The sequence below is a fragment of the Dendroctonus ponderosae genome, unplaced genomic scaffold (assembly GCF_020466585.1).
Source record: "Dendroctonus ponderosae isolate FM_Combo_2020 unplaced genomic scaffold, Dpon_F_20191213v2 Dpon_F_20191213_7, whole genome shotgun sequence".
Taxonomy (NCBI): Eukaryota; Metazoa; Arthropoda; class Insecta; order Coleoptera; family Curculionidae; genus Dendroctonus; species Dendroctonus ponderosae.
The window spans coordinates 4,552,442-4,575,018 of record NW_026018916.1 but is presented as its reverse complement, the minus strand read 5'-3'; the positions used below and the strand labels follow the sequence as shown (position 1 = coordinate 4,575,018).

At 41.0% G+C, this 22,577-nt stretch overlaps 4 protein-coding genes across 9 annotated transcripts in view; 2 read left to right on the top strand and 2 right to left on the bottom strand.

The window, feature by feature from the left end:
* LOC109537746 overlaps positions 1-5,203 on the top strand; it is a 13,135-nt gene extending 7,932 nt beyond the window's left edge. The window contains exons 7-14 of one of the 2 annotated variants that reach the window (XM_019904617.2): positions 766-993; positions 1,049-1,202; positions 1,250-1,338; positions 1,391-1,691; positions 1,744-1,907; positions 1,965-2,322; positions 2,378-2,808; positions 3,993-5,203. In XM_019904617.2, coding sequence (XP_019760176.2) covers positions 766-993; positions 1,049-1,202; positions 1,250-1,338; positions 1,391-1,691; positions 1,744-1,907; positions 1,965-2,322; positions 2,378-2,808; positions 3,993-5,053 — 2,786 coding nt within the window. In that variant the 3' untranslated portion in view covers positions 5,054-5,203. Of the gene's footprint in view, positions 1-765; positions 994-1,048; positions 1,203-1,249; positions 1,339-1,390; positions 1,692-1,743; positions 2,323-2,377; positions 2,809-3,992 lie in introns of both variants that reach the window. The other variant, XM_019904616.2, reaches the window with a different exon arrangement.
* LOC109537747 (protein FAM91A1) lies at positions 5,202-10,193 on the bottom strand. 2 transcript variants are annotated; one of them, XM_048668044.1, is made up of 15 exons: positions 10,025-10,193; positions 9,856-9,940; positions 9,535-9,744; positions 9,301-9,485; positions 9,150-9,250; positions 8,863-9,022; positions 8,655-8,809; positions 8,135-8,488; positions 7,933-8,083; positions 7,685-7,873; positions 7,297-7,630; positions 7,063-7,243; positions 6,793-7,012; positions 6,631-6,737; positions 5,202-5,967 (listed from the first exon to the last, which is right to left on the bottom strand). In XM_048668044.1, exons 1-15 carry the CDS (start codon positions 10,094-10,096, stop codon positions 5,787-5,789), a joined length of 2,685 nt encoding a protein of 894 aa, XP_048524001.1. In that variant the 5' UTR covers positions 10,097-10,193; the 3' UTR covers positions 5,202-5,786. The 2 variants fall into 2 exon arrangements, with proteins under 2 accessions (XP_048524001.1, XP_019760177.1); XM_019904618.2 differs by having other exon boundaries at positions 8,135-8,491; positions 10,025-10,190.
* A 243-nt stretch (positions 10,194-10,436) lies between these two features.
* LOC109537751 (adhesion G protein-coupled receptor A3) lies at positions 10,437-16,955 on the top strand. 2 transcript variants are annotated; one of them, XM_019904624.2, is made up of 18 exons: positions 10,437-10,899; positions 10,956-11,021; positions 11,074-11,289; positions 11,348-11,644; positions 11,703-11,918; positions 11,977-12,496; positions 12,552-12,761; positions 12,813-12,939; positions 12,995-13,227; positions 13,280-13,621; positions 13,676-13,952; positions 14,009-14,360; positions 14,417-14,654; positions 14,728-14,997; positions 15,052-15,202; positions 15,255-15,522; positions 15,574-15,696; positions 15,754-16,955. In XM_019904624.2, the coding sequence occupies exons 1-18, from the start codon at positions 10,688-10,690 to the stop codon at positions 16,019-16,021; spliced, it is 4,386 nt and encodes a 1,461-aa protein (XP_019760183.2). In that variant the 5' UTR covers positions 10,437-10,687; the 3' UTR covers positions 16,022-16,955. The 2 variants fall into 2 exon arrangements, with proteins under 2 accessions (XP_019760183.2, XP_019760182.2); XM_019904623.2 differs by having other exon boundaries at positions 14,417-14,663.
* Positions 16,956-17,281: 326 nt separating this feature from the next.
* LOC109537753 (ornithine aminotransferase, mitochondrial) lies at positions 17,282-22,071 on the bottom strand. 3 transcript variants are annotated; one of them, XM_019904632.2, is made up of 8 exons: positions 21,969-22,071; positions 19,612-19,771; positions 19,082-19,306; positions 18,279-18,502; positions 18,070-18,223; positions 17,871-18,017; positions 17,616-17,822; positions 17,282-17,559 (listed from the first exon to the last, which is right to left on the bottom strand). In XM_019904632.2, the coding sequence occupies exons 2-8, from the start codon at positions 19,763-19,765 to the stop codon at positions 17,390-17,392; spliced, it is 1,281 nt and encodes a 426-aa protein (XP_019760191.2). In that variant the 5' UTR covers positions 19,766-19,771; positions 21,969-22,071; the 3' UTR covers positions 17,282-17,389. The 3 variants fall into 3 exon arrangements, with proteins under 3 accessions (XP_019760191.2, XP_019760192.2, XP_048524003.1); XM_019904633.2 differs by lacking the exon at positions 21,969-22,071 and adding an exon at positions 21,473-21,631; XM_048668046.1 differs by lacking the exon at positions 21,969-22,071 and adding an exon at positions 21,224-21,339.
* Positions 22,072-22,577: the final 506 nt, after the last annotated feature.

Below are 22,577 nucleotides of genomic sequence, written 5' to 3'. Positions count from 1 at the left end.
TATGTAGAAAAAATACAGTCTTCTGTTATCTATGAAATTAGAAACATGATCGTCGTTTTGTGCAAGGGTGGCGCAAGATTATTGCAAAATTTCATGTTTTCCGTCCCCTTTTGCATGTTTCTCGGAAGCAAAATGAGCAAGAACGCTCGTTTTTACATCATTCCAGAGATAACTAAATTGCCTTTATTCGAAGTTTCTCAAGAACCATTCGAGCCACAGAATTCGTTTTGGCATCGTTGGATAGAGAATTGAATGTGGGGGGGTCATGACCCCCACGACCCCCCCTTGGATCCACCCTTGAAAAGGGGGAACCGTCGGGGGTCTTCTAAGTCGCAGCTTTATGTGAAAATTCTGCTTGTTTGAGGCAATTTAGAAAAATCCTCAAAACACATTTTAGGGAATAAATTAGTGGACCAAATACTGTCTCTACTCTTCTCTCCCGTGAAACAAAAATTCGGCTAAAAATTAACCTTCCAACGTGCAACTACTTGTTTACACATGCAATTCAAGAAAATGTAAAATTTTCCTGCGTTATTTTTTACTATCGACGCCACTAAATCTATGCATTTGTAATCTCGCTATTACTCAAAGCACATTTGAGTTCATATTCAACGTCGAGCGTAAAATGGGTCTTAAATAAATAAAACCGGTCAATAGATAGCGGTAGAAAATAAAACACATTTTTTTTGGTCCCAACTAAAATATCGTTTTGTTCCCGTAGTAGTAGGCATGATTTCCCAATAAAAATTATCAATTTTCTATTAGGTTTAGATCCAGCAGGGCCACTTTTTGAATCCCAAGACACCAGAGCGCGACTGGACGAAACAGACGCTTCTTTTGTGGACGTGATCCACAGCAATGGGGAGAATTTGATATTGGGCGGCTTGGGTTCCTCCCAGCCAATGGGACATGTGGATTTTTACCCCAATGGGGGCCGAATGCAGAAGGGCTGCAGCCATTTATTCGTCGGAGCTGTTAGCGACATCATTTGGTGTAGGCTTGCCATTGGTCAAATCTCTGAGCTTGTGTGATTAAGTCGGAATTTTAGCTTCAGCTGTGGAGGGTCGCTCCTTGTGCAACCATCGCAGGGCATATAAATTCTTCATCGATTCAGTATCGCCTCGGTGCCATTTTCCTGCCTTTCCTTGCGACTCCTATGACAACTTTATTTCTGGAAAGTGCTTTCCCTGCACTGAAGACAGGTTGGTTTGCCCAAATTTGGTGAGAAATACTCAACTTTTGCTTGCAGAAAATGTGGCAATATGGGCTATTACGCGGATCGCTCTAAAGGTCGCGGCCAACTTTTCCTGATCACCAGGGAAGAAGAGCCGTTTTGTGGTAAAGCTCATAAAAATTTCTCTTTGGGGAAACTCCAAAAGGACATTTCTAGCTCACCAATACCTCGTGCGGATTGAAACCAGCCCAAGCCCCACCCCAGTGAAAAGCTATGGGAAAATCCAGGTTACTTTAATAGGCGACTCGTTCCTCAACGAGACCTTTATGCTAACCAAAAAGGAGGACGAAGAAATGAAGCTGGGAGAGTCGCTGTCCAAGATCGTGGTTCTTCACCCCATTTTATCCCAACCTACGAAAATCGAGCTACTCTACACTGCGTACAGTGGCTGGCTCTCATCCGGATTAACGCAATGGAAGATCGACAAAGTCACGCTAATGGACAGTTTTGGAAAAGTGTAAGTGGCAACCGACAATAAATCACTAGATTTTTTAAAGACTGAATTGCAGATCGTCGATGTGCAAAGAGGCCTTGGTTCTGGAATCCGGCATTCCAGTAACGCTGTCCCTACACCCCAATGATTGTAATGAGGCCACAAGTGAAACTGAAGAAGAAGAAATTCCGATGCAACAGGCCGAAAATGTGCATCCAGGCTATCTAAGCAACAAAGAGGGTAAAAATGGTGCCTCTTCAATCAGCCCAGTCTTCACTGAGGAGGATTTTGCTTTAGAATCAACGAATCTTGTGGATATGGAGACGGAATCCAGTAGGGCTTTTAACAGTCGCGTGATAAAAGCGGATAAACTGAACAAGAACAACGTGGATGGCGACGGATTGATTAGGGAAGTAGTGGAACCGATTCTGAAGACCCATTCGGTGAAAAATGGCCGGGCCCACAATCCAGGCAGGGGAAAATTGGAGATTTCCGAACCCATTCTGGGGCCCACGACTGTCCGTTCTTTTGCGCCAGAGGACCGGAAGGAAACCGATAAAGAACCCAGCGATTGGGCTTCGCAGCAAAACACTGGCGAAAAATGGAAAAGGGAGGACGAGTCGAAATCGTTGAAGAACTTTGCGTCTGCCCACAGGCAAGTACTCACGGTATTATATATAATATTACTAATGCGGTTTATTTTGTTTTAGATCGCAACAAGCGCCAAACGGTACTCCTCTGGAGGCAATAGTCACCACTGTCCAATTCCTCCCTCAACGCTTAGCGCGGATGTTTGAACAAGCTGAAAAGTATGCAAGGGAAACGATCCTGCCCCTAGTAAGCACATACACTCCTCGGTTTATCTCCGAGTTCATCGGCCCCAGACAGGAGCCCAAATATGTGCCGCTTCACTACGAAGAAGACGAGGTCCAACAGACATCATCATCGAAGCGGATCTCAACGGAAAGTGGGGCCCGATCCAGAAACCTGCTGTTGCCACTTCAAGAGGAGAAAACTGCCAATGAGCAGGTTACAGAAAGAACCTCCACCCCATATACTCACATTCAGAGAATCACGAAAAAGACTGAACAAACACCCCCCAGCAATTCGCTGCCCGAGTCAACCAGCAAACGATCTGAACGTAAGGACTTAAGTAGGAAAACTAGGGATCACGGGGGAATTGGCAAAATTGGCTTTGGCGATGATGGTAATGCGAAAAAGGAAATTTACATTAATTTGCCGGTATTCGACAACGATGTTCTAGCAGTCAAGTATATTCCCATAGGCGAAGCCTCCTAGCTCATAGAGCTGCTTTAGAAGTATCTATTTATTCTTGTTGATTGTATAGTAGGTAGTTGTTAAATATTTGGTGGGAATCTGCGTTGTGATTCAGTTAAGGGTATGTAGATTAGATCAAGCAAAGTATTGGTGGCTTTTAGACAATTAGCGCTCGGGGCAAGATCATCATTGGCAAAGCCAACAAGAGGGACTATTTCTAGTTCACCCAGTACACGACTGTAAATAAAACACTTTACAGGGTGATTCTAAATTGGATTCATTTCTAGGTACATTTTGTTAATTAATTGCTAAATTTTTTCAACTTTCAAACATTGCCTGAACAAATAAAGTGAAAGTTGTGGACCATTCATCGAATCGTGAATTTCCTCTAAAAATTGAAACTTGTACGATTAAAAGACTGTTTAATACGAATGTTGTGCCGAGCTTGGCACTGTTCGAGAGCAACAGAAGATAAACTCATTAGTTGCTAGTGTTTCCTTGGTTTAGAGCCAGTGTCGTGCCCGTAGGGCTCGGCACAACTTTTGCACCAACAAATTCCCAATGAAAACTTGAAAATTGCACAGTTCAGGGACGAATTAACGTGAAAGTTTTATCGAGCTCTTCGGGTACAACACATAAGGCATCAGCATGCTGCACAGTTTAAAAGCAATTTAATGTGAGATTTTCCTAGTTTGTCAAACTGGCGAGTTTACGTGTGGCTTTTACGCAAGTAATTCTATAAGAGCAAGAAAAAATTGAACAAACCACATTTCGCGCGCGCTTGCCTGCCTGTGCAGTGCAGAACAATTCTATAAATGTTGAAACACCTCGTACCCAAACCCATTATAAGAGCAATTATAAGAGACATTTGCTGCCCTCCAAAGTGAAAAGATTGTAATCTAACTAGGACTTAAACAATAAAAAGCCTCCTCAAACCACCCCAACTCAGTTCATTACTTACTTGCTCTTCTGTCTCCACTGTGCTTCTTTTAACACCCACTAATGTTCTATTCTATTTTCTATCTTCTTTCTCCTTGTCTTTTTCAGATGCCAGCTCTTCCACTTCGTCTTCTCTTAACACTAACACCAGTCCACAAATCAATATAAAAATCAATTACGGCCAGTCTGAGCCAGCGGAAGCTCGTGAAGACTTAGCCGAAGTAGTTACCAGTATTCCGAGCGGTACCAATGCGACTTTAATGCAAAGAATGGCAACCACTTTGCAAAGCATTCCGGATAGTTTCGCTAGAATGCTGGGGCAGATGCAGAATTACACCAGAAGGAATATATTGCCGTTGGTGCAAAGCTACTCGCCTAGACGACTTTCCGATCTTATATGGATTAGACCGAAGCCGACCGGTATTATGAAGATTGAGCGAAATAGGACCAGCAGTGGCACGATGCAAGGGCAAAACTTCAGCATTTCTTGGGATATATCCAGGGACTTTAATGAGAGCAGTACTGAGGAAGAGAGTGCAGAGGAAACTACCACTGATTTGCCCTGGACTTCGACTGTGGCTTCCACCACGGATAGTCGAGATTTATCCAGAGGCTACTTTCGTCCAGTGCCCCCAATAACGGAACCCATCTCAAGACAGGCCAAGGTTTTGAAAAACCCCGATATAATTCGCAATACAGTTTTCCGCACGATATTTAGAGATCTGAACGTTACCATTCATAACAACAAGGATATCCGGACTGAACCGGCAAGTACAACAGTGAAAAGCTTCACAGTGAGTGGATTTAGCGATAAAATTGACGGCGGCAGTCCTCAGCACGTTCAAAGGATCCCCAAAAGAGGACAAAAGGCGAATTATCATTTACCCCAACCGTTTACCATTGCCATTGACCCGAACGACTTAACCACTACCTCAAGACCAACCACTAGCACCACGTTCAAGTCCACTACTCCCAAGGAATTCGTTTCGTATGTGCAGAAAATTCCCAAAAAGAAAACCGTGGGCAAAACTCCCCAGTATAAAGTGATAAGGAATCATCCTGTGAAGAAGGACTTCAATATAGGGAACAGGGTGTTCAAAATCAAGCACCCGTTGGGCATCGACCTGCGCTATCGCATTAACAGTGATGGCAAATATGAAACATATTAATTAAATGTACAAAGTATCTATAAGCGCAGGATAAACCTATGTATATATAGAATATATTCACGGTCTTTTATAAGATTGCTATGATCGCACAGAAAGAGGCTTCAACTATTTGGGCATCTTACATAAATATAGGAAGAATACTAAAGTAAACTGTGTAACAAAATCTTTGATAACCCAAAATGTTCTTCCATTTCTTAGAACAAAGCACACACAAAGGTGTCAAGATATATTAAATTATCCTGCACGAGTCACAGCAACGTAACATTCTCAAATAAAGTAACAAATGTATAACTTATTGCCTGTCCGTGATATATTACTTGTATATATTTACTTATCTATTTACCTAACGAAAAGTCGTAGCGCTATTAAGTAGTGACCAACATGCGCTTCTCACAAAGAAACGTAGCTACTATTGACCGCTACACCTGATAGAAATGTTGTGATGTAAATCTGTCTCCTAAATAGGTGTAGAAAGTGAACTATTTCGAACTCTCTGAGCCCAATAGCAGAAACAATTCCCGTAGGAAGCACATTTTGGGCGGCCAAACAACGAAAAATAATACTTGTCTGGAATGTTAAATGCAAATGGTTCAATTCAATTTCAACAAAATTCAACAGAGCCGGAAATTGCTTTGAAAAACCCGTTTTACTATAAAAATACGAATTGCACTTGTAATCAGTAATGAGTGACTTTGTCGGCCTAACGACTAAATTACTACAGGAACTAACCTGGCTATTTGCCGCTCCATTCACTTACTCGTCCATTATCGAACGCCAGACACCGTCTAGGCACCGGCACTAGCTTACCTCGCTTTCGAATTTCCATGTTTTCCCCTTGGAAATACTGACACTGCGAAATGAAGTCCAAAAGAACCGTTCCCAGCTTTCTGCTCGAATCCATTAAATGCTCCAAACTATAACAAAAATCATACACTTTCAGTGAGAGTTAGATGCGATTTCCCTTAAACAAAAGACATTCAGGAGTTTTGCGAAAAACAATGTAGAACGTTTAGCTGATTTATCCATCGAGAGCATTTAAAGAGCGATTGTCTCCAAGCCGTTTGGAGCAAACTGCGACAAATGTAACACACAATTTATTCAGCGCGAAATTCGACACGAGGAAACGCAACTAATAAAAAATATTTTTATCTACCACAAAAAGGCACTATCGGAAACCACAGAGAGGCAGTAAAACAACTCATATTAACGAACACTTTTTGCATAGACCAAAATCAAAATTAAATTAAATGATGCATGGTTTGGACTGCGGAAAATAGCAAAAAAGCGACTGAATTTAACACAATCAAGTGCTTTATTCTGATATCGCGAGATTGAGCGAAAGAAAAGCTCACCTTCACAACGTACTTGGAGGCCTTAAACGCAGACCGAATAAAAAAACTCAAACACCGTCCTTATTCAACAACGAAAAAAAATCACAGCATTTAACCCAAATCGACTGTTTATCTACAGTCGACGTACGAACACAAATATTTACATAAAAAATAAACAAAACCCAATGAACCAGGCCGCAGACAATAAGTGAAAGTAAATATAAAGTGACTGGAACTGTAATTTACCTCTCCTCATCTGCGAGTCCACCAGACACTAATGCGTCACATATTTTGGTATTTGCGTCAGCATCGAACAGCGGAATTCCAAAGTGACAGTCCAAAATAGTCCAATTCTGCGAAAACAGCCTTTTGAAACAACCGCGGACTATAACACTCCCTGCTCCTTACCCTAGTTGACTCATCCTCCTCCTCCTCCTGGCCTATGTGGTTCTCCAGCTGTGTCTCCTCCTGGTCCTTCTCCTCGATTCTGCTGAAAATGCCCACATGCTCATCCGCAGGGCTTAGAAGCTGCTCAATTGAGTCCACTCGATCTAGCGCAGCACGCGTCTGATGATCCTTAATGTCTAATTGGTCCAGCTCCTCTTGAATCAACGTAGAGCAGTCCTGACTGGAAAAGCATCTTGCTAACCGAATAGAAATCCAATGCGGCAATTTTACCTAGTAAAGCCGTTGGTCGGAGACGACCGATGGCTTCCACTGTCCACCGGTGTGATGGCAAAATGCGATTCAACTGGGCTGTGCAATTTCGTTTCATCCAGCTCCCGTTTCATAAACCGAAAGTTTTCATTGGACATGCTGGAGCTGTCGTTCAGCTTCGCACTTCCAGGCTTAGCTGAGTCTAGTGATTGAACGAACAAACATAAATAGCATTTAATCCTTTTACATGTTTACCTTTTAAGCGGACTTGAATGTTTTCACCCTTTGGACGCCCAAAATCTAAAACGCCTACATTAGCAAACGTTAGGTAGCCGCAACTGTGATTGAGATCCAGCAGCTCAGACAAAACGGGCACAGCTGGATGCTTTGTAAGTCTGTCTAGTTCGGAGTTGGGCGAATTTTTCGAAAACATAGCCGTCGATTTAAAGGGAAAAGGCAACAGCTGGGTTTCCGCTGGATAATGGACGCCAAATCCCTGCACCAGCACAGGAGCGAATTGCAAGGTGGCATTAACATACAGAATGTTCGCTATTGGAATCACTGCAGGCTCATGCAACCAGGATGTCACCTAAACAAAACAACTGTAAACCTATCGAGATTTGTCCATCCGTTTGAACACTACCAATAGTCGGGAAAAGCCAAGAAACATTCTAGGGAGCCGCTTCAGTTCGGTGCCTTTGCACAAGAGCAAACTGGGCGGCCCATACCCAGTTACGTAATACAGAAACATCCTAAACCAAAGGCTGTTTATTTCTGGATGCGTCGGACCTAGAATCGCTGGCGGCATGCTCGATAGCGGGGAAATTCGCACCTGGAAAACAGTCAGTGAAACGTCCAAATTTTTCCAGTATAAGGACAAATGGTACGTACATCTCTGCCTAAAGGAGCCATGGCGATCAACAGCCGATATTTGCGCTTCAGTAGCCTCTGGCAGGCAGCTTCATCCAGAGAACTGAGACTCTCTAGCCGCACCAAATCCAACCCTGGGCCGGGAATTTTTCGCAATGCCAAAATCGTGGATCTAGAGAAAAAACCCTCACAATCCCCAAAAATCTCATGCATCCCATTTTACCTCAATATAACCGCGTGATCGAAAAACCGCCTTGCCTCGCCCTCACCATCTGCATCCATAGCGGAAACTTTCTCCAGCTCAGCCAAGAAACTATCCAGGCTTTCATGCTGCAACTTGCCCACCTCGAACATGGTCACAGCATGGCGTTTCAGGCCAGGCGACAAGTTGCCCATCATCAGGAATGCGGTGAGGGCGGAGTCATAAAGGAAAGCTATCCGGAAGCCTGACTGGTAGCTGGAATGTGGGGAAAGAGTGGGACTGTCGCTGGGCGGATGGTCGGACGTTGGAGTACATGGCAATGCTGTCGTGCTCGGAGAAAACAGGGGCAGCGTTAAAGGCGTGATGTCCACTGGGCTTCTGAAAATTTTCTTTATCAGCTGGCAATTGTGAATGTTGCATGCAGGGTGTCTCTACTAAGTAAGTGCTCGAACCAAAGCTGTCCAGAGCGCTCAATAAATATTTTTCCGACGTTTAAACCCGCTTACAGACACTCTGTATTGTTTACATCCCCTATAATTACCGATCGATATCATCTGGCTTGTTCAACCACGATGGATCTCTTCGTGTTCTTTCCTGTTCGGTTTCTGGATCCAGTTTGCGAGCGAATTGTAGGCGGCAATAAAGAGACACTGCCTGCTTAACCAGCTCAGTGTCCACTTGCAAAACTGTGGCCAACTGGGTAAAAATAACAGTCAGAAAAGGGCTAATTCTAGCTTTATACGCCTCACCTCCCCCACAGTGGTATGATCGTCAATTGACACGAAAATTTTGTACAAAAGTGTTTCGAAGTAGTCGCCTAAAATGCGATTCATTACAAACCCTTGCAATGGTGGCACCTGCACTCGATCTACTGCTGTTACAGGCACATCCAGGTATATTAAACCTTTCCTGAAAACAGGCCAAACTTTACAATTACTCTACACTATTTGTGCGTTTTATTTGAAATATTATTTTTCAATGATCGGTTTGGACTATTCAAATGCCGATGCAGCTGCCATTCAAGCACTCTACTTACTTATATAAATTAAGTACAACGTCATAGTTTAAATCGCCTGCATTTTGCGAACCCAAGTCTATCAGTTTGTCGATCACTGATTGTTCTTCCTGGTTAACCATCTGAAAAAAGCCTAATCAGGAAACAGCGCATACAGAGAAAACAGTCATACTTTAATGTCCTCTTCCAAGATAAGCCCTACTTCGACCCTCCACCATGGCTGAATGTGGATATTAACAGGGACTTTCGGCAACAAACCCCTGACGTTTCTTTTACCAAATAGTCTACTTCTATTGGATCTAGACTGGTTGATTAGCTCTATGTACTCGTTTCTGCCAATCCCCAAGAGCCTAAGGCCTGACAACACATTTTACTAGGTAAAAATCTCCCTGCTTGCGACACTTACAATCAGCCGCAGTAAAATTGGGCAGAGTGTCGTAACTCTTTTCAGCTTGCATCAGTTTCTCCAGTATAGCAATGTAGTAATTGAAGGGCGTTATTCTTAAGCCTTTGACTATCATATCAGCCAGGTGGTATGGAAATAGCATGAGCCGTTCCCTGCTATAAGCCACCATACGTTCATAGTATCGTTTTTCATCTTTCAGTGCATGACGAACTACAAATCAATCTAAGTTAGATCCAAGATTAACTCATACGCCTTATGAAGCGATAAAGATATGCAATAAAGATAAGAAAACTACACTGGGGGCGCATGGTGAAAACTTACCTAAGTTTCCCCGATACCTAAACTGGTTCTGTATGCTGAAATTAACAATATATCGCTCGTAATTCTTTCCGGAATTGTTGAGAATCTGAAAAACATTAAGCTCCTGCTGTTACCTTGTTTATTTTGGTATGTTTAAAGCATATGAGCAATAGTAAAACTAATGTTTTACCTGTTTTATATGCGTAGGCAGCCGCGACCACGGTATTTTCTTGCGGATTTGATCCTCCACTTCGGCGTTCATGTTTTACAATACTTAATCACTCTAATATGTATTGCATTTTTCCGAAAATCCTGATAAAGTTTTAGGTTTTAAAAATGCAAAAGTCAAAACAAACCAGGATCTGACGTTATCGTATCTTATATGTCAAGGTCAGATTACCATTGTGGATCGAAGGAAGGCCACCACTTATACTTCATAAACATAAGAATCATAATTTTTCAGCAAAATTTAATTGAGACAATTTTCACAAATTGCTAAGAGGCTCTAGTGAAATTAGGGTTGCAAAACCGAGCTGTAAGCTCAAAGAAAGTCGAAAATCACAAACAAGAAGTCTTTCTAGACAACTTTGAATTCGGCTTTGCTTGTCAGTGTCAGTATGTCATTAACTTTTCGTGTATAATGGTGGAGATGGCAAATCTGTTGTCAAACATTGATATTTATAAGAGAAAATTGCTTTAAACATGTTTATAATAAACAAATAGCTTCAGTTCTGATTGAAACTTGCCATATTTAACTATGTCTGTGTGGTGAAATGATTCCCCGCCTGAGCCATACGAGACTGAAAGCCACATGGTGTAGATAGTGAAGACAGTTTATCCAGATTCAGATAATATGAAGCCGAGGCTTTTGAGCCATGTGATTTTATTTGTGCAACTGTATATTTCAATATGGGCACAAGAGAGCTGCTCCAGCAAGTGCGTGTGCAAAGCAAACATCCAAAAAGATAGTGGAAACTTCGTAAAAATTACATGTGGGGAGACCGAGAAAATAACTCATCTAGATGAGCTGGAGCTGCTTAATATAGCTAATGAATTGGTGCAATTGTAGGTAGCTTTTGCGGGGCTTCGACCACAAGAGTTTGAATGATGATCTGTTTCAGGAATCTCTCAAATAACAACCTGCAGACATTCTCGCCAAAGGTTGAACTAATAGCCCTTCAAAAGTTGTAAGTACTAATTAACCAAATCTAAAACCCCGAAAACACGTTATGGCTTCAGGAATCTCAGTGGTAACCAAATCACTCAGCTAGAAGAACACCAATTTAAAGAAGTACCAAAGCTGAAGCGACTGGATCTGTCGGCCAACAGAATCAAGCATGTGGATGTAAAGGCATTTCTGAACCTCAAGGATCTAGAAAAGCTGAAATTAAACAACAATGAAATATCGACGATTACTTTAGGCACTTTGGATGCCATGCCCAATCTGAGACAACTGTATGTAATAACTACGAAACGGGTTTGCAGTTGAATTCAAAGCTCTTTTGTGTTTAAGTGATATATCAAACAACCCTCTGCAATGCGATTGTGGGCTGCTTTGGATCCTGGATTATGCATCGAAGCATTCAATAAAGTTAATGTCGAACCCCAAATGCAGCAGTTCTACATTCAAAGGCATTCCACTTAGGAAGCTGAAAGTTGGGGTCGATATTCATTGCAGATCAGCATCGCACAACAGTTTGTTGCCTTTTTTGGATTTGCAACCGGCTAATAATCAGGTTGTATTCGAGGGCGATGCCCTTAAGCTGCACTGCAAAGCCCCCAGCATAACTGACAGCACAAACGACTCCAGGTTTGCTTACCTACTTTATTCGTGTTCTGTTTCAGAATAAATGCATACTCTTTTCTAGGCTTGACTGGTTGTGGCTAGACTCCAATCCAAAGGACCATTTTAGTGATATTTCCATTATAAATGATTTCCTTCCCAATGCGGGCATTATTGATAGTGTTTTGTACTTAAAGAAGTTATCCAGATCGCATACCGGGCTTTGGTCGTGCCTGTTCTCCTCCACCCAAGGAAACCATTCCAAAAGTACAGCAATTCTTGTGATCTCTGATGACACAAAGTAATAAACTATTTAGCTGACATGTTCTTTGATTATAAGGTATGGATTTTTCTTTCAGATACTGTCCAATGACTACAACAAAAGGCAACAAAGGAACTTACATTTGGCCTAGAACCATTGTAAATTGCACTGTCAGCATACCGTGCAAGTTCTTAAACGATTACTATGATTCTTCCTACCAAACAGTATCGCATTACTGCTCATCGAATGGAACTTGGCAGAGATTGAATTCGTCGCGTTGCTCATATATTTCGGACACTACAAGAATATTGGAAGGATTTTCAAAAGTGCATAACAGCATACTGGAAAGTGCGCGCCATTTGAAGGAATACACCACCAATATCAGCATTTTCAAAGATGTGATGGATCTGGTTTACACAGTGAAGACCATTGAAAGCTATGCCAGTTCGCAACCCAGTGAACCTCTGAGTAACATTTTAATGGATGTTGTGAACAACTTGATCAATCTGCCGTGGTATTATTTGAAGAAAAGCGACGCAGAGCACAAAAGTTGCTCGAAGCTGGTCGATTTTATTGAAAGTTTGGCTTTAGCCAATCCGAATGTTCTGTTTCAAAGAGTAAGCACTTGCTAAACTTGTGCGTTGTTCAATAAAAACTACTTTGCCTTTTTAGGAGAGTTTTATCGTACAAGCCTTTCCTCTGGATAAAGGAAGCTTCTCTGGCCTGAAGTGTTCATGGTTTCGAAGCGAAGTTAATCCTTTCGATTCGATATTTTCATGCAACAGCAATAACAACATACCAGACTCTACAGCTTTTCAAGGGCGGAACATTGAAACCTCGATTATAATTCCCGATAGTATTTTCAACCAGACAAAATCTCAGGTATGGTTTTCAAATTACCCCATTCAAAAGCTTCAAATTCTGGAGTTTCAGGCTGATGCAGATGCGAAAGATTCTAGTGTGGTGGTGTCAATACATAGTTCTAGTAACTTTTTCCCAATTGATGCTACACGAGAAGGGAATGAACTTGTGTCTTCAGCGGTGATAGGAGTGAAAATCGGTAAGTAACTATCAGACCTGAAAACCACAACTTTTACATTGCAAGGGATTTTTAGTGGGGTCTTATCAAATCGAGCCTTCACACCCGGTAATAGTAACCATTCGGGCACCGCATTCAACGTCTTATGAAGTGGCGCCTTTTACGCCCGTATATTGGGATCAAGCCGCGGGAAATTGGTCTGCTGATGAGTGCCAATTTGGGCATCACTGGCAGGATTACATGGTATTTTCCTGCAGAAAACTCGGCTATTATGGACTAATGCAAGAAGTCGCCTACTCCAATAGTACTGTAAGTAGTTCTGCAAACTCACGGGCAGTTTGCAAATAATGGTCAATTGCAGGAAACATATCCAGGCGTCTTTCGATTGTCGCATCCAGCCATCTACGTGGGAAACGCGCTTTTATTCGTCTCACTGCTCACGGCGATTTTATCCTACATTTTGGGATTTGTCTCGATACAGATGCCGAAGAAGGCAAAGCACTGCCTGATCAACACTTGGGCAGCAATCGCTTTGTTGTGCTTTATCTACTCTTTCGGCATCTATCAGACGCAAGATCAGAAGCTGTGCCAGATCATCGGCTTGATTTTGCACTACTTATCGCTCTCCTCTTTGCTTTGGATGTGCGCTGCTGTGAACACCATGCATAAAAGGCTGAGCAAGAATGGCGAATCAATTTTACAAGTGAGGACCCGTTAGTCTGTTTACCACTTAAAGTAATTTTTGGATTGTTTGCAGGATGACGATCTACCAAGCGAGCAGCCAATTAAAAAGCCTGTAATGGGGCTGTATCTGGTGGGATGGGGCGTAGCCCTAATTGTTTGCGGCCTATCGGCTGCTATTAATGTCCGAGAGTATGCCTCACATTCTCATTGCTTTCTCCGCACTGGCCCAGCTTTGAGCGCTCTGTACCTGCCCTTTATGATCTTGTGCATTTTCCTAATCGTGTTCTTTTTGTTGATTCGATGCGCCATCAGTAATTTGGATTTATCGCACGGAGGGCACTTGAGTGAAGGTAGTAGCTCATGAGGGCATGTCTGGAAGTTATTTTTAAAATCTGGTTTCATTCAGGCACGCAAGCCACTGAGCATGTGGACTTGGATCTTCTCGAACCAAACTTTCCTCAGCAGGACAACAGAAGCCTAAGAAGTTATTCTTCGAAGACAGCGTCTAGCGAAACTGAAGACAACGAGCGTTCGCCTCTAGCTCAGCTTAAAGCCCATGTTATTTTTGTTTTTCTGTATATGTGTACGTGGTTGAGCGGGGCGTTTGCCACTGTTCCCCCAATGGGCCTAGTTGCTTACGAAGCTGAGCTGTTTAGTGGAGCCTTTGTAATATGCGCCACGACCTTAAGTGCATTTACTCTGTTTTTTTATTGCGTGGCTAGAAACGATGTCAGAACCCAGTGGATGTCGATGTTTAGGTGCGGACTTCGGATGAATCCAGTTATTTTCAAAGTAATTATTTGCACTCTTTTAGATGGGTGCGCCGCAAGCGCTTGATCCGCTCTAGAATCGTCTCCGATACACCACCTAGAGTTCAAATACAATCCCTACCGCTTCCTCCTATTTCAAACAGCGACGCCCAAGCGATGTCTCGATCGTCAAGTCGCAGTTCTGCACGCACCAAATCGCATTCACACAAAGCTGAAGTGGCCGCTGAAGGCTCTATTAGTGATCGGCCTTCTTTAGTCGGCATCGGATCGAAGATAAACAATGTAAATTTAGTTAGTATCTTTACTAATCCAAACAATCTACTGTTGCAATGGTTAACATTTGGTTTTTATTTAGATTGTTTTGCATCGCGCTCAATACCGCGCCAATGTGGTGCCGCATATTATTGAAAACCCGACAAGTGCTGCCGAAGTGTTTTACAATCCGCATCAGAGCACGGTTGCGCGGAAGTTCTTCAGGAGGCAGCGAAGAAACATGATGAAGCGCAATAATCTTCAACCCAAACCGCCCAGGGATGTAAACAGCGACGCCACGTCGGTATTTTCTGAACCGCGACTCCCAAAGAACAAAAACACTGAACAGAATATGTTTGGAACCAACTCAAAGGTAGTCGTTGTGGGATCAATCGGCAGAGCTGATGATTAATAATGTTTAATTCAGGTCAATAACACCAATATCCATGTGGAACATATCCGCAAGTTCCAAAGGAAGAATCCGAATATATTTTCGGACAGCGCCGACGAGTTTGAGTGCCTAAGTGATGTTCCAGTGGAGAAAATTGTTATCAATGCGGAGCGACTCAGGAAAAAAGGTTTTTACTGCAGCTATTTCCCGGGCTTTTAAAAATAACGTGGTCATTTCAGAAATGTCGAGGAATAAAACGCGCAAGAAGTCCAACGTGCCTCAAGAAAACATCAGCCCCGCTCAGATGCGCACAGTGTCTCAGCAGTGTACTTTGGACTATAGTTCGGAAAATCCACTGTCGGACTCTATTCTGGATAAGGGCGATCTCACATCGCCGTTATCGCCTACGCGGGCTTTACCAAGCTCGATGAAACATGTTAGAAACGTCTTACATGAAGACATACAACATTCGGACGTCACCGGCGCAACAGTTTCCTTCAACGTTCGGTGAGTAGTTAGGAACATTAATTTTCTGGAGTTTTGTGTAATTTAATTTAGGAGGCCCAACAGTCCTATGGAAGAATCTCATCAATATGTGGAAATAGGCGAATTGAGGAGCAGTGAATCTACGATTCGAGGAGGGAGGTTTGGCATCGGCGACAAAAACAGCCCACTTGCACGGTAAACTTCTGGTTGAACTTATTAACCGGATTTAATTTGTTTGTGATGGTTCTTTAGGCTGCGGTCTCCTTCAAATTTCTCGCGCGCCAGTAGTGCATCAGCTACAGATATAGACGAACTTTATCAGCAGATACGAAGAGGACCTTTACCGGGGAGGATGCGGCCAGGCCAGCACTTCTCTGTGGAATTTTCGCGTCCTCAAAGGGCCTATTCCAGTCCGTTTTTATCGGACTCGGAAGTAACCGGGTGTACGGATGATCGTCATCGTCCACAGAGCAAGTACCAAGAAGACGTAAGTTCAATTGATATCGAAACAACTGTTTAATGTAGACAGTTTTAGTTTAATTTGATTGCTGTCGTCAGACACTTATTTCTTAGGGTCCTAAATGCGAATATTTCAGTTCATTGGTTTATTTGTACTAACTGTAAGAACTATTAATAATTCGTAACAATCAATGATATTATGCAGTGTTGCGCTTAAGTGACAAATTAAAGCTAGTGCAGTGCTAATTTTGCTCTCTGGTCGGTATCTATCGGCAGCTGGTAGGTAACAAGGGTTTTCCGCCGAAGGAAAAAGCCTCTAGCAGCTGTTTTGACTAATGTAAGAATGCTCAAGCAAGTGTGCAATTTCCTGTGTGCATGATTATTCTACCTTGTGATTTTTAGTTTGTATTTTTATTTTTGCGCGCAACGCAGCATTTCACTTTTATTATTGCCAGTCTCATAGTTAAGGTCTATTCTGTCTGGAAACTTGAGTATTTATATACGAAAATCTGTGATATCAACGAAACTATTAGGTATAATTTTGTCGGTTTGGGGAGTGCTGATAAAGTCAGATCTGAGCCGTTTAGTTAGATTTTGAAGCCCTGTATCTTGCCATGTTTGGAAATCGGACAATTATTTGCAGTGTTTTATTTGATTGAGCATTTGGGCCCATATTTTTCTGGTGATTTCTTGCGAAGCGGTTTTAACATTTCTGTGTAGTTAGTTCGGCAAATGGTCTACAAATCTCGGAACTATCCGGGTATTGATAATAATGGTTCTGTTGATAATATTCATGAGGTTCCACTGTTAATGTGGTCCCCTTTTTCTCTTTATCGAAACTGCGGTTTTCTTAATTTTTCCAATATTTATTATACTATTTTGGTGCCGAACTTTTTTAACTGACTTTGTCGCAGCTCCCATTGTCAATGAATATGTACTCGTAACAGCACTATAAATTTACTCCTATACAAGATTTTGATACGGGATTTTGTCGTTAGTTCATTGAAGCTTTGCCTTATGTAAATGTGTCTAAGTTTAGGTAGATTTTAAGCGATTGATTCTAAATGTTTATGGTCAGCTTTAATCAGGATCAACTATTACCCAAGACTGCTCGTTGTCAATTTTTGTCCTTTGATTCAAAGGTTTTCTTTGATTTTCGTATTCTTTGCGATTGAAACTGATTTAAAGTTGTCCATCGACATCTTAGCTGTTGGGCGCATTAAGTAACATCCAAAACTGTGTTACTTTGTGCGGCCTGTTTTGATAAATTAGAAAATATACCCCCCCGATGTACAACATATTGATGTAAAGACTGTTGAAATAAGAGTATTATATAGATATATTTGTGAAACGCCACATAATAAAATATATATACAAACTCGCCTTAATAATGTGGGGAACCAGTCTGGATTGTTGTTGGAAAGGTTTGTCATGTGGGAATGCTGTTGATTGTGTTCACAATGATTTCTAAGGATTCGGAAAGTTCTTGTTCATTGATTATTAAAGGCGGGGCGAAACGAATTATGTCATCATGGGTGGGTTTTGCTAGCAGGCCTTTTTCTTTTAGTTGAAGGCAAACGTCCCAAGCCTCGGCGTAATCTAGAAAAAATTATAGGTAATACACAATGTTTGTGAGAAGGTTCAGCAGTCATTACTTCTGTTCATAACGATGGCATTCAAGAGCCCCTTGCCCCTGATTTCGCAGACAACTTTCTTGTTGATTCTACTGCTGAGTTCCTTTCGCATTATTTCGCCCATTTTGTAGGCGTTTTCGCTAATTCCTTCCTTTTCTAGAACGTCCAGAGATGCGATTGCCACTCGGCATCCGAGCGGGTTGCCACCAAAAGTCGATCCATGCGTACCTTGAATTGGCTATTCAATTTAAAAAATTATGCGGGCGTTTGTATTACCTGGCTCAATAACTAGCATGACTGAGTCGTCAGCTAAAGCTGCCGAAACTGGGTAAACTCCTCCTCCCAAGGCTTTGCCTAGCACCAGAATGTCGGGCTTAACGTCTTCATAGTCCACAGCTAATCGCTTCCCCGTTCTGCCCAATCCTGTTAGCACAGACTAATAGAAACTAAGACTTTCCAGATGGGATTTTTCTACCTGTTTGTATTTCATCAGCTATCCACAAAACGTTGTACTTAGTGCAAAGCTCCCTGATGCCTTTAAGGTAGCCCTCATCGGGCACTTTAATGCCAGCTTCGCCTTGGATGGGTTCCACCATGAATCCACACACCAATGGATCGCAAAGCGCGGTCTAAAATGCGAATTTCCTGATATTTATAATTTAATTTATAATCAGAACCATTTACCTCCAGCGCCTTTAAGTCGTTGTAGGGCACACAGGAGAAGCCAGGCATGAATGGCCCGTAGCCTTCGAAGCTGTCGGGATCCGTTGAAGCTGACACCGCAGCTAATGATCGGCCCCAGAAGTTCTCACTGCAGAAGATCAGCTTCGCCTGGTTTTTCGGGATGTTTTTTTTCTTGTAGCCCCATTTTCTGGCCAGTTTGCAAGCAGTGTCGTCGGCCTCCACGCCTTCAATTCAATATACAGGGTATAATAATAAGTGTTTCATTGCTTTGAGAGTAGGGGCATTAGCGTTGTGCGCTGTAGAATACCTCCTGCGTATAAACGGATGAGAAACTTTTGAAGAATTTTAACCATTTGAACCTGAAATTTCCTGCTGAATCATTTTACATTCCAGCTGAATATTGTGTGACCCTGTGCATTATACAGGGTGTTTCATACACAAGATGCTAAGTTCTGTGAATAAATCGTCATTGCGATTGAGTGATTTCCTTTCAATTGGTACAGGATCTAAATCATTCTGTATATGAATGAGGTTTGATCATTTTTGAATTTATGATAAATTACATCACAGTCTTTGTAATTCAGTGGTTTTAAAATAAATATACGCAAGTTTTATCGTCAAAGTATTTAAGTCTGCTAATTATATTTAGTGACTCGATTCGGCAAGTTCATCAGATAATTAGGCAAAAACCGAGCCGCAAGAAAGCAATTCCTGCAAAATTTCAGTTTTATTAACTGAATTCTGGGCTATTTTTGAACACTTGAACCGAGATCTGAAGAACTTTTCAATTAGATTATCTTTACCTGTATTCATTGGCAGCAATTTATCATACCCGAACAGTTTGGTAACTTTTTCGCTATATTCTCCCAGTACATCATTGAAAAACGCCCTGGAAGTGTGATGGAGGATTTTGGACTGTTTTTCCAGCGCTTCCAGGATTTTTGGATGGCAGTGGCCGAAATTATTGGCCGAGTATCCGCTCAGGTAGTCAAAGTAGCGTTTGCCCTCAACATCCCAAACGAAAACGCCTGGAATAGAGACGAAAATCAGCTCAAATTTATTTTTATTACGCGGCTGTTTGCATTAGAAATCGCTTGATCTTGGTAAAGTGATCATTAAATATTGGCTTAATTTAAGGAAAAACAAGCTCGGTCTTAAATGCACGGCTGTGGACGTCAGATTGCTCTCAAGGATTTCGAAAGTAAGTAAATAACAAAAACGAAAAACACTTTACGGCGAAAACAGTTTGTTGATCGTCAATAAGTTTCACTGTTTATTGATAATAACGATTATTGCATGCGTTCGGAATAGATTTTTATTTGTAATTGATTACCTTTGCCTTTACTCAATACGGCCGGTATGGGATGGTAGTTGTGCGCTGCATATTTGTCCTCTTTTTCAATTACCTCTTTACTGCTAATCAGCCTTAATTGTTCCCTGGACACCGGTCTGGTCAGTCGGCTGGCTACCCGGCACTTAGATAACATTTTTAACTGAAACCACACGAAAATCGTACAGGACAAATAACATAATTTCCGTCAAAATTATCTACCAAGGGGTTTATCTGGTCATCTTCAGGGCCCCACTGAGATAAGATTATGTATACAAGTAATACTCAAGAGAATGCACGTGAAAAACAGATTGTAAGTATTTTCAATGCACAGAAAGTTTAATTGCGGTAAAATTGAGTCCGGCTATTTGGGAGTAAACTCATTTTATATTGTTGCAAACTGAATTTAAAAAAAAAATTGCCAATAGTTATTTAGTGTATTTAGAAGATTGAATTCGAATCTTGTAGGACTACTTGAAATTTGAATTATCGCAAAAGTAGATCGTAGATCAAACTTTTATTTTTGATGCATTAAATAGAGAACATCAAGCTCTACAAATGAGAAAAATTCACTAACGGTGGAGTATTTCGATGCTTTTTGGCGAATTTTTGAAAACTGCCATATAGGTAGTGTCTGCCTGGCAGCCAAGTTTCTAGTCTTATTTCAAACATGAATTACTAAGAAAGTAGGCAATATCGAACATTTATTTGTTCACCATTAAATAGAGAAAATTCACCTCTAGAAATAAGGAAAATTCTGTTTTGGTTGAGTTTGAGTAATGTTGGCAAATTTTTGAAAACTACCATGTAGTGTCTGTCAGCGAAGTTCCTAGTCCTATTTTAAACTTGAGTAACCAGAAAACCAGGCATTATCAAACGTTTATTTTTCACTCGTTAAATAGAGAAAATCAAGCTCAAAGCAAGCAATAGGCAAGAAAAATTGGGTTTTCGTTGAGTATTTCGGAGATTTGTGGCGAATTTTTTAAAACTGCCATGTCAGCTAAGTTCGTAGTACGATTTCAATGTTCAATTACCACAAAAGTAGGCAAACAGAACGCTTATTTTACATTCATTAAATAGATAAAATCTAACTCTATAAATGAGAAAAATTCGATTTTGGTTGAATTTCGAAGTTTTTTGGGAATTTTTGAAAATTGCTATATTGAGTCGTCGGGCAAATTTCTGGGCCTATTTCAAACTTGAATTTCTGTAAAAGTAGCGAATATCGAACGTTTATTTTTAATCCGCTAAATAAACAAAACCATGCTCTATAAATAAGGAAAATTTTGTTTTGTTTGAGTATTTTGGAAATTTTTGGCGAATTTTTGAAAACTGCCAGCCAAGTTTCTATTTCAAGCTTAAATTTCCAGACAAGATCGAGTACAATTTATTTTACATCTGAATAGCAAATATCAAGCGCTTCAAATGAAGAAAATTCAGTTTTGGTCCAGTAATTTTGTGTATCCGTGTTGGCATTGGCAAATGAATAAGTTTAATAACCACGCTTTTATTGTTCCCTCTTGTGCAAGTTTCATCTAAGTTGCACCGCATTTCCTCTAAGTTGTACCTGCTAGTTTTTTCCTAGTTGTTGTTCATTAAATTGAAAACACTTTACCTTGCCACTAGCAAATTTTAACACTTTAAATGCGCTTTTTAAATTCACTTTTTAACTAAGAAAGTGTACGCACTGCACTCCTGGCTAATTTATGAATCTGATGTGTTTAGTGCTCAGAGCGAGCATTTTTGCTCATGATCACCACACGCAATTCCTCCGATTAAAAAGCCAAACAAACATTTCCAGAGTAAATATTTTGATGGGATTTTGTGGAGAAGCCCCGAAAATAATTGTATTGTGGTTGCTCACCCTTGGAAGCCCCTGAAGTCCAAAAAATCTCCGTTTAAGTAGTGACGCGTTTAGCTAATGGCAAACAATCAATTTGCTTATGCTGGTTTAGCTTAATAACATAAATGTTCACTTAACAGTTAAACGAATCGCGCTTGACTGAATGATGAGAAATCATGATGATGATTTTCTTGTTGCACCACGAATTGTTTGAAATAATCAACACAACGCAACATGTTTTCGGCCTTATGGAATATTAATGATTTTATAAATAGCCGTCTTTATTGTGGCTGTTTAGTGTTATTAAACAAACTTGCTTGAAAGGTCAGCCAGTCTGGACTTGTGTAGGTATTCTACAAATTCGCTCGGCGTGTCTAGTTGGGTTTTTACAAATGTATCAATCACAGTCAGTGAATGGCTACATTAATTATCACTTCGTCTTGCAAAATATAAACAGAAAATCGATTTTATTAAATTAATCAGTTTCTTGAACTGCTAATATCGCCAGTTTATTTACCTTCTTATCGCTGGCTTATTCCACTTTGCTTTGCACCAAGTCTACACTGTAGTGCGATTGATTCTGATATACAACTTATATTCATGTATATTTCTTATCACTAATGTCCGAAACATTCCGTGTTGGAGTATTTTTCAAGCCTTATCTGCGTACAATAAGGTGCGAGTCGAGGCAGGAGCGTAATTGTTTTTTCCCACAAAACCAACTTCAAAACTTCATTAAATCAGGCAAAAACAGAATTCATTGTATAATATTTATAATTCAAAGGATTTTTTTATTGGGAGTCATACAAAAACCGGAGATTTGCATATTTAAATCGCTCAGTCTAAACAGCATAAAATGTTGCTTTTTTCTTCATTTGAACCGCATAAGACTTCCGTAGTTTTGAGGTATGATTCTTGTAAAATTCACTTTTGACTCCTTCATATTCACTACTTTCCCATAAAATTTAGTTTGCACTGTTTACACACTGTTGCACAATTTTCGGATACATAAACTCCTTTAGGCGGAATTTCAACATTTCCGTGTCTAGTGGGCGTGGATTTAAGTAAAAATTACATTTTAATCTAGCCCTTTTTCATTGTTATGTAATTTCGTTTACGTATGATT

Excerpts from the sequence above, each read along its gene's own strand:
- LOC109537747 (XM_019904618.2), bottom strand. The coding sequence starts at position 10,096 with ATGAACGCCGAAGTGGAGGATCAAATCCGCAAGAAAATACCGTGGTCG. Across the intron at positions 9,023-9,149 it reads GTTGTACTTAATTTATATAA|GAAAGGTTTAATATACCTGG; the intron begins GTAAGTAGAGTG and ends GCCTGTTTTCAG. Across the intron at positions 7,631-7,684 it reads TTGGCTTTTCCCGACTATTG|GTGACATCCTGGTTGCATGA; the intron begins GTAGTGTTCAAA and ends TGTTTTGTTTAG.
- LOC109537751 (XM_019904623.2), top strand. The coding sequence starts at position 10,688 with ATGAAGCCGAGGCTTTTGAGCCATGTGATTTTATTTGTGCAACTGTAT. Across the intron at positions 13,228-13,279 it reads TCGCCTACTCCAATAGTACT|GAAACATATCCAGGCGTCTT; the intron begins GTAAGTAGTTCT and ends GGTCAATTGCAG. Across the intron at positions 14,998-15,051 it reads TGTTTGGAACCAACTCAAAG|GTCAATAACACCAATATCCA; the intron begins GTAGTCGTTGTG and ends TGTTTAATTCAG.
- LOC109537753 (XM_019904632.2), bottom strand. The coding sequence starts at position 19,765 with ATGTTATCTAAGTGCCGGGTAGCCAGCCGACTGACCAGACCGGTGTCC. Across the intron at positions 19,307-19,611 it reads CGTATTGAGTAAAGGCAAAG|GCGTTTTCGTTTGGGATGTT; the intron begins GTAATCAATTAC and ends TCTCTATTCCAG. Across the intron at positions 18,224-18,278 it reads ACGACTTAAAGGCGCTGGAG|ACCGCGCTTTGCGATCCATT; the intron begins GTAAATGGTTCT and ends TTCGCATTTTAG.